General features: G+C 29.4%; 2 protein-coding genes across 2 annotated transcripts in view; one reads left to right on the plus strand and one right to left on the minus strand.

The window, feature by feature from the left end:
* Positions 1–745: 745 nt before the first annotated feature.
* On the minus strand, positions 746–1102 carry HELRODRAFT_146124 (hypothetical protein; the record flags this gene model as incomplete). The annotated part of the gene is made up of 1 exon (XM_009012343.1): positions 746–1102. A coding segment is annotated over one exon (357 nt), but the record flags the coding sequence as incomplete, so codon positions are not given.
* Positions 1103–4589: 3487 nt separating this feature from the next.
* The window catches only part of HELRODRAFT_194854 (hypothetical protein), a gene marked incomplete at both ends in the record, with an annotated part of 7353 nt that continues 1812 nt past the window's right edge, over positions 4590–10130 (plus strand). Inside the window, 5 exons of the mRNA XM_009012344.1 lie at positions 4590–4828; positions 6916–7099; positions 7271–7421; positions 7543–7621; positions 9883–10130. The exon at positions 9883–10130 is cut by the window's right edge and continues 301 nt beyond it. Coding sequence (XP_009010592.1) covers positions 4590–4828; positions 6916–7099; positions 7271–7421; positions 7543–7621; positions 9883–10130 — 901 coding nt within the window. The remainder of the gene's footprint in view (positions 4829–6915; positions 7100–7270; positions 7422–7542; positions 7622–9882) is intronic.

Consider the following 10130-nt stretch of genomic DNA (forward strand, 5'->3'; position numbering starts at 1 on the left):
CATTCAACTTCAATTCAATGCTTTTGATTTGTGATTTCAGTTGTTCATTTTCTTTGCTCATGAGTTTGGAATCTTTTTGAATGTTGTCGTCGTTGTTGATGTTGTTGATGTTGTTGTTGATGTTGTCGTTGTTGTTTGTCGTTCCTTTCGTTGCAGTTGTGCTGGTAGCAATGTTGGATTTTTGTTGTGGCTTCTGTTGTTTTTGTTGTTGATGTTTTTGTTGAATAAAATGCGGCTTTAGTTGTTGTGGATGAGTTGTTGACTGTTTTTGTTGATGGTGATTTTTAGATTGTTGTTGTTGATGTTGTTGCTGATGTTGTTGCTGATGTTGTTGTTGATTTTGCTGATGTTTTTCTTGTTGATTTGTAGATTGTTGTTCTTCATTTTTAGACAAATCTTTCTCAGCAACCATCCTGATATTTTTCATCATCATAATCCTTTCCAAGTCGCTGGAATCAGAAGATACTAAATATTCATGATATGATTCATCGATTTCTTCATCTTCCTTCATTCCTCTAACTATACTTTGCCTATTTCTTAACAGCTGGCCGTCTAAAGTCAATAAATTAGGGATGTACTGAAGAATTGTGCTAGGATAATCTGGGTTTTGACAAATTGGATTTTCAAATTTATCGATTAATTGTTTGTTATTGTTGTGGGTTGGAGGTAATTTTGATTTATTTGTTGAAAAATTCTCATCTATTGAATTAATATGATTATTTGATTTTAAATTTAAATGTTGTAAATTAATTAACAAAACCAAAATACTGGCTATGTGTCCTATTGAGGTTAAATTATTTCCCGATAAGTCTAAACTTTTTAATCTTGATTCCCTACCCCCAAGAGACTTTAATCCGCCTAATTCACTAATTTTATTGTAGGACAGATTTAGAGTTTTTAAATTTTGTAACGTCTGAATGTTCTCAATACATTCGATTTCATTATTTGAGAGGTTGAGTTGTTTCAGGGAGGTTAAACATTCAAGACCCGATATCTTTTTAATGTTATTTGAGGAAAGGTTTAGAAATTGTAACTGCTTACAGACGTGCAATCCTTCGATTTTACTAATTCGGTTCGAGTGGAGGTTTAAAGTCTCCAACTCTGGTCCCAGACGAAGTCTCAGGATTGAAGTCACGTTCGAATTTATCACGCATAATTCTTTTTCGTTGAAATTTGCCGACATTTTGTAATGAAAAATATTAATTTGAATTATTAAAATGATGAAAATTTTAAATTAGACATTTTATTCCTCAGTTAATTAAATAAATTCGAAATGTGGAATTAGTTTCGAAACACCTGTTGTTTAATTTAGTTGTCATGGAAATTAATTATTTAAAAGTAAAGTTTAATATCAGTTTTATTCAATTAATAAATGACATTTGTTAATTTTTTTTAAATTTTTAAAATTTATTTTTTAAATATCATTAAAAAGTGCAAATTGTAAAAAGTAACAAATTTTTCAAAAAGCAGATTTAACTTTCCATCCCCACAAAAACTAAAGTTCACTTTTTAATATCTTCGATTCAAAATTTAAAAGTTTTTCATAAAGAATATTTACAGAAAAATCGTCTTTAAAATAATTTATATAAAAAAAATCATATTTCAAACAAAATGGACGACGAAAAAGACAATTTAATTGATGTCCTGTCGGCAAAAGTTAAGAAGCTTCTAAAGGAGGTTTTCCAGGTTCACATGGAATTATCAATAGGTAAGAACAATTTTTTAACTAATAAATTAGAATTAAATTAGGATATTAGGTATTCTTGAACCACGTGGCCGTCCGTTGATTTCCTCCAACTTCTCTTTCTTTTCCCACTTTTCACTTGTTTTAAGTTTTAACATTTCCAGAGTTTTTAAAAAGATTTAAAATTTTAAGATTTAATTAATTAAATATATTAAAGTTACAATTTCAAACTCTACTATTCCCTACTAACTAAAGCTAAAATAAACTAAACTTATCTAAACTTGTTAACAACCTTTTAATTAAATTTAAACTTTGGCAGTTAATTTAAAGTTTAGATAAATTTCCTGAATTTTGAAAGATAGAAAGTTTTATTTTAAATTATATTATTAAAATTATAAAAATAAATAAATATGAATGAAGGAATAAATAGTTTTAAATTTAAACAAATAAATAAATAAACTTCCATATTTCAATAAATGAATAAATCTAAATTATTCTAAATGACTCATCTCTGGTCTACTCAACGGCGTATGATGTAGAGACAAAGAATTTTGGTGTAGATAAATATGTTATAGGCCAGAAAAATTTTTTTTTTCAAATTCTGCTGGCTTTTTATTTTTTAATTAATTAATTTTTAATTTTAATATTTTAAGATCATTTTAATTTTTATTTTAGAGACCAAAAAATGGAAGAAGAAGTACAAGAAGAAATCAGAAGAGTTGGACAAGTACAAAATTCTCCCTCTCTTTCTTTTCTCTCTCTCTTTTTCTCTCTCTCTTTCTAGGTTTCTCTCTTTCTCAGTTTCTCTCTTTCTATTTCTCTTTTTATTTTTCAATATTATTAAACTAATTATTTAAAACATAATTCTACAAATGTTGTTCTTAGCAAGTAAGTAGATTACGTAATTCTTTTACAACATTTCATTTGTATTCTTAGTTTCCGGCATGAGTCGAGTCGTCCGGTCTCTAGTCCAACTAGAGGCAAATGCAACGACAGCGGCAACCACACTGGCCTCGCAAAAGTCTATGACATCACCATTCCAGATGTTAGGATTGAGGCAAAGATGTCGTCATCATCATCATCCTCATTTATATCATTACCATTATCATCTTGTTCATCATCGTCATCATTACCATCATCTTCTTCATCATCATCTTCATTGATATCATTACCATCATCTTCTTCATCATCTTCATCATCGTCGTCTGTGTTTAAAAAACCACAAGTTACATCTTCAGTTCTTAATCATAGAGAGAAATTATCATCACCACCACCGTCATTAAAACCATCATCATCATTTTCACCAAAAACATCTTCATCATCATCATTACCAAAAACATCTTCATCATCATCATTATCAACGAAGTCATCATCATCTCTACCGTCAAAATCGTCGTCATCATTATCATCGTCATCATCATCATCATCAATTAAGAGCAAAAAAATATTCATAAAACCGATTACACTGTCCTCACCACAAAAACCAACCACCATATGTGACTATTTCACTACTCCCTCCTCTTCATCATCATCATCATTACAACCACCATCATCATCATCAATACCATCATCATCATCGTCAGCGAGAACATCATCATTAACATCATCATCGTCGTCGTCTTCGTCATTCCGAACGGTAAAGCCGAATTTTCCATCATCATCAACGTCATTGTCGCCGCCATCACTTAAAGTTTTGAATAATAATAATAACAATAATAACAATAATAATAATAATAATAATAATAACAATAAGGACGTCTTTAATATTTTCACCATTGATTCTCCCTACAATAATAATAATGATGTTTATAATAATAATAATTATAACATGAATAACAATAATAAAAGCTTTCTCTACAGCTCTGACGATTCCTTCAACATTAGCATTAGTAACGACAATAATAATAATATAAATAATAATTATAATAATAATTATAATAATAATTATAATATAAATAATAATAATAATAATAAAAGCTCCTTCATTCCATCTTACAAAAGGAAAGTGGTCATGTCCAGAATTCCCGACCTGGTAATTCCCGAAACCGTTCCCATGGGTTATGATGACGATGATGATGATCATGATGATGATGATGATGGTAGTGCCGCTACTACTACTTCTGCTACTACTATAGCTGCTGCTGCTGCTACTACTACTACTGCTTCTAATACTAATAACGGTAATAGTGATTGTAAAATTTCAATTGAAGTTTCAAGGAGTTTATATGGGAATAAAATACATAACAACACTACTACTGCTACTACTACTACTACTACAAATAATAATAATATAAATATTAAGAATAATAATAAAGTTTTTAAGAATACTAAAGCAACGACTACTACTACTAATAATAATAGTAGTAGTAGTAATAATGATAATAGTAATAATAATAATAATAATAGGAGTGGCGGTAGTAGTAGTAGTAGCGCTAAGGGCGATGGTGATGGGGACGCTGACGACGATGGTGTTGATGATAATGATTTAGTCGCCAAGGCCTTGAAAATATTCTTCTCGCCTAGTCCAAAAAGAAGGAAAATAATTAATAATAATAATAAAATAATTAATAATAATAATAAAAATATAATTAATAATAATACTATAATAAATAATAATGATATAATTAATAATAATATAAAGAGAATAAACAACACTGATAATAATAATAATAGCAATAAAAAAATGTCCAGACTTGAATTTTTTGACATGACCTTTGTTAGTAATGATGACGACGATGAGGATAATAATAATATAAAAAATACTACTACTAATATGAATAATAATAATAATGATGATGATAATCTTTCAATTGACTACAGTGATGTATATATAGCTGGTATTAATAATAATAATATTAATAATGGAGATGATGATGATGATGTTCTTTTAATTGACGACGACGTAATGAAATGTATAAATGATAGTGATGATGACGATGCTGCCGACGGGAAAGATGGTGGTGGTGGTGGCGGAAAAGATGGTGGTGGTGGCGGAAAAGATGGTGGTGGTGACGGAAAAGATGGTGGTAATGATGGTGGTGGTGGTAGTGGAAAAGATGGTGGTGGTGGAAAAGATGGTGGTGATGATGGTGGTGGTGGGGGAAGAGATAGGCAGTTTGATGATGTGGATGATAGCTTCAATATGTTAGTTTAGTCATTTATATTTTAATCATTATGTATGTATAATTATATTATTTATATATATATATATATAATATTCTATACATATTATGATCTATTATCAACATATATATATATATATATATATATATTTATATATATATATATATATAATTTTTAGATGTAGTGTGTGGGTATAAATTATTTTTGTGTTGTTGTCAAGAGTTTGGCGGTTTATTGGAGTTGCATGTGTTGATTGCAAGTGAGATGTGATGACTCCTCTTTGTGTATTGCATTGTGAGACGTATGGATGGTGAAGTGGTCGTAACGCTGATATACATACGTATGCTGTTGTTGACGCGCACAGTCGTCAGTAGGGCTTTTAAATTCTTATATTACATGATTACGCTTCAGAGTAGGAGTGTATCGTGTGTGGAATATCCTCTTTAGGAGTACAGTTTCTTTCTTTAAGACCAATTGTGATGTCTTACAATTGTTGTAGTATATCCTGAGTTTTATTTTGTTAGGGTCATTGATTTGGGTAACATTTCTTTTCATGATTTGTTTGAGGACGGGCATTAGGGGCTCGATCACATTAATCCTGTCTCTTATTTATTATCTGTAATTTTGAGGAGCAAATAAAATTTCGTTTCGTTTCATTTTATGTGCCGTTGGCATATAATTTCTGTAATATAGGATTATGTCGTTGTTGTTTTTAAATATATTGCTATCTTGCTGTAGTCTTCGTGGAATGGTCCTCTCAGTGAATGATGTTTTGTAACCATTGCTTACTAGTAGATTAGTAATTCTTTTCAGTTCCGTATTGCGATCTTCAGTTGAGGATGAATGCATGAATGGCGCGGTTCACGGAGGATTTTAATTGTATTTACTTTTAATTGTTCCGTACATTCACATGACTCATTTAAACAAATGTCTTTATTTGTTGCTTTGACGTATGTAGTCGGCAGTTTTAAATCTTTGTTCGTCATGCGTTACCAAAACATCCAGAAATGCTTTCGTGCTCGATGGTGAAATTTTGATCGGTTCAGGGCTGCTAGTAGCTGGTTGACTTGTTCCGGATCATCGTATGCGACAATGATATCGTCAACATATCTGACATGAATGTTTGTTTTTAATCCTGGAATGTCTCTAAACCTTTTTAATTCCTGATTGTCTCTAAACCTTTTTAATTCCTGATTGTCTCTAAACCTTTTTAATTCCTGATTGTCTCTAAACCTTTTTTAATCCCGGAATGTCTCTAAACCTTTTTAATTCCTGATTGTCTCTAAACCTTTTTAATTCCTGATTGTCTCTAAACCTTTTTAATTCCTGATTGTCTCTAAACCTTTTTTAATCCCGGAATGTCTCTAAACCTTTTTTAATTCCTGATTGTCTCTAAACCTTTTTAATTCCTGATTGTCTCTAAACCTTTTTTAATCCCGGAATGTCTCTAAACCTTTTTAATTCCTGATTGTCTCTAAACCTTTTTTAATCCCGGAATGTCTCTAAACCTTTTTAATTCCTGATTGTCTCTAAACCTTTTTAATTCCTGATTGTCTCTAAACCTTTTTTAATCCCGGAATGTCTCTAAACCTTTTTTAATTCCTGATTGTCTCTAAACCTTTTTAATTCCTGATTGTCTCTAAACCTTTTTTAATCCCGGAATGTCTCTAAACCTTTTTAATTCCTGATTGTCTCTAAACCTTTTTTAATCCCGGAATGTCTCTAAACCTTTTTAATTCCTGATTGTCTCTAAACCTTTTTTAATCCCGGAATGTCTCTAAACCTTTTTTAATTCCGGAATGTCTCTAAACCTTTTTAATTCCGGATTGTCTCTAAACGTTTTGCTCTCAGGATGTCCTAAAAAGAAATTTGCGAACGGGACACAACTCGGTATGAATTCTACCAAAGTAAAAAAAAAGTTGAAAAAAGAGACTTTAAATTGATTAATGCCAACAATTCGTCTCCTCCCAACACACGCACGCACACACACGCACACACACATATACATATATATAAATATCGCATATATTTTTCATAAATTTATTATTATTAACATTAACAATTTCTTCATAAGTAAATTATTTCATTTCCCCTTACTGACACGGCAGCCTGCCTAGGTTTAGAGACAAAAGACAACAACGAAACAATAACAACAACAATAATAATAATAATATCAATAACAATAATAATAATAGTAATAATAATAGACCGGCTTATGCTTACGTTGGTGTAGTTAGAGATAGGCAGGAGAGAAGGAAGATGGTGTCTGTGGCCTGTGTTGAATGCAAGAAGGTTGTTGGTTGTTCTTTCTTTTTTCATTCACTCTTTCATCCATTCATTCACTCTTTCATCCATTCATTCACTCTTTTATGTATTTATTCATTCATTCTTTCATTCATTCTTTCATTCCTTTATCCTCTTTTTCATTAGTTGATTAACTCATTTCTTCTTTCTTTCGTTCAGTGGTTCGAGTCGCTGGGCCTTGCAGAGGAAGAAGTGAACGAACGAATGAAGAACTGTCGACACAAATCCCTCTTCCAAGCCCCCCCTAGCACGCCTCAGGGCTACTGGACTATCGGAATGCCCGACACACAGATGTGCCAGGAGAGAAGTGGTTGGTTGGTTGGTTGATTAGTTGGTTGGTTGGTTGGTTGGTTGGATGGTTGGTTGGTTGGTTGATTGATTGATTGATTGAAATTTTTTCTCAATCATTAACTCATCAAATTTTTCACCAGGATATCTAAACATCGAATCACCTCAAAACAACAACAACAACAACAATAATAATAATAATAATAATAGTAATAATATTAAGTCAGTGAAGCATTTTAGAAGGAAGAAACCGCTTACAAAAATATTTAATTGAATTTCATCTCCATCATTACCATTACTTTAAGTGTATCATATTGAAAAAGATGATGATGATGATGATGACAGCGATGATGATGATGATGATGATGACAGTAATGATGATGTACATGAGGATGATGATGGTGATGATGATGATGACGACGACGATGATGATGATGATGAAGACATTTAATTACATTCGATACTTCGTTCTTGTTTTTGTGTTTATGTTGAATTTTTCATTTGAATGTTTTTTAGGATGGTTTTAATTAATATTTGAAATGTCAGTCTCTTCTACATTGATCAATCAATCAGTCAATCAATTAATCAGTCAATCAATCCATCGAGCAATCAATCAATCATTCAATCGATCAATCCATCAGTCAATCAATCGATCGATCGATCCATGTTTATCATCATTATTACTAAGACTTGGACCCCTTGCACTTATTCAGTCATATTAATTCATTCCTAATTACTGTAGGGCTTTGTTTTGTTTAGTTGTAATTATAGGTCAGAATTTATGTTGGAAACTATTTTAAAAACTTTAAACGCAACAAAGTTGGAGGAGCCAAATGGCCTCTATACGGTTCAAATAGTCCAATTCCTGAAGTTAGAATGGAGAAAGAGAGAGACTACAAAAGTTTTACGATTTTGTCGTGAAAATTTAGAAGGAGGAAAAGGTTAATGGGGTAGTAAAGTTCAAGAATACCTTTAATACACTCATCAATTATTCAAAACAATACATTCATATATATATAAATGCCAATGTATGTATGTATATATATATGAGTGTATATGCGAGTGTTTAAGTATAAATATATATATATATATAAACACTGCATTATTTATGGTCTTTAACCAGCAAATATATAATCATATTTATAGAATCTATACTATATATAATATAATATGTTATGTTATATATATATATATGTTTGTTAAATATATACATATAAATATATATATATAAGTTATACCTGCCAGCCCTATTTTTAACATTTCACTTTTAATCTATTCAACTTAATTTAAATTTTGCTTTGATCTCATTCCATTGGATTTACGTTTGCCTGTTGGGTGCCGGAAAGTTTAAAAAAATGGCGAATTAGTGATTAAATTATATCTTTAGTTATTTTTTAAAAACTATTTCTACTTAACTTTTTACTGGGCTTTTCTTTTATAATTTATTTACTATAAAAATTGTTAGATGTATTTAAATTTTAAATTTAAAAATTTTAATCCAATGTTTTTAAATTTTTAATCAATGAGAATTAAAATTAAAATAATTTTAAAATAATTTTAAAAAATTGTTAGTTTGTGGGTCTTCCATTTTGGAGTTAAATTTGATTAATAATTAACTATTTAATTATTAATATTTAATTAGTTATTAATTATTTATTATTTAAATTGATTGATTATATTAATTAATAGTGAAATAAATAAATAAATATGAATTTTTGTTAATAATTCAATGAAAAAATTTGTACATAACTTTGCTTCTATATAATTTGCACTTTTTAATTAAATTAATATTTAAAGTTTATTTTATTTTTTAATTAAAATATTGGTTATTATTTGAAAGATTTTTCCAAAATAAACCTTCTAATTATAATATTAAATTAAGTTATTTTAGTTTAGCGTATTAACTATTAATCTAATAAATAAAGAATCATTATTAAACGATAATTGTATTAACATTTTAAAAAATCATTAATAATAATAATAAAATCAATAATAATAATAATAATATCATTAATAATAAATGTAGATTTTTATCTACATTTTAATTCAATTAACAACACACACGTGTGCGTTTTATACAGAAGTTTATAAATTAGAGAAATTTGTAGCCACTCTTTACAGATATTTACATGAGGAATATTTTAAAGTATTTTTCGACGTATTTATATTAAAAATAATTTATTTAATTAATTAATTTATTTAAATATATATATATATATTTTATTTTGTATTGTTTCAAGTCTGTATTAGTGTCTCTTTGTGTTAGTTTTGTTAATAGAATGTTTAAAAGAAAAACTTTAATTTAAATTTTAGATTTGATTCAGTTTAAAATTAAACTGATAAATTCTTATTAACCAAAATCTCTAAACTAAACTAAACTAAGAGTATAATTTTTTATTGAAAATGGTGACTATATCTTCACACAGTACCATGGCAAACAACAACAACAACTCAATGATGTCTATTAAAACCAACAACAACAGCAATAGCGACACATCAACAACTATGTCTTCTACATCGGCTGTTTCAGTGCCTGCAACCTTTCAACAACAACATCAACATCTTCACCAACAACAACAACAGCATCAACAACACACCAACAAATCGCTATCAACTGCCAATAACAGCAACTCAATAAACTACGACAGCAACAACGGTAATATGAATAATGGAGTTTACAACGACAACAACAACAACATCAACAACATCAGCAACAACAACATTAATAACC

Source organism: Helobdella robusta, assembly GCF_000326865.2.
Source record: "Helobdella robusta unplaced genomic scaffold HELROscaffold_104, whole genome shotgun sequence".
NCBI lineage: Eukaryota > Metazoa > Annelida > Clitellata > Rhynchobdellida > Glossiphoniidae > Helobdella > Helobdella robusta.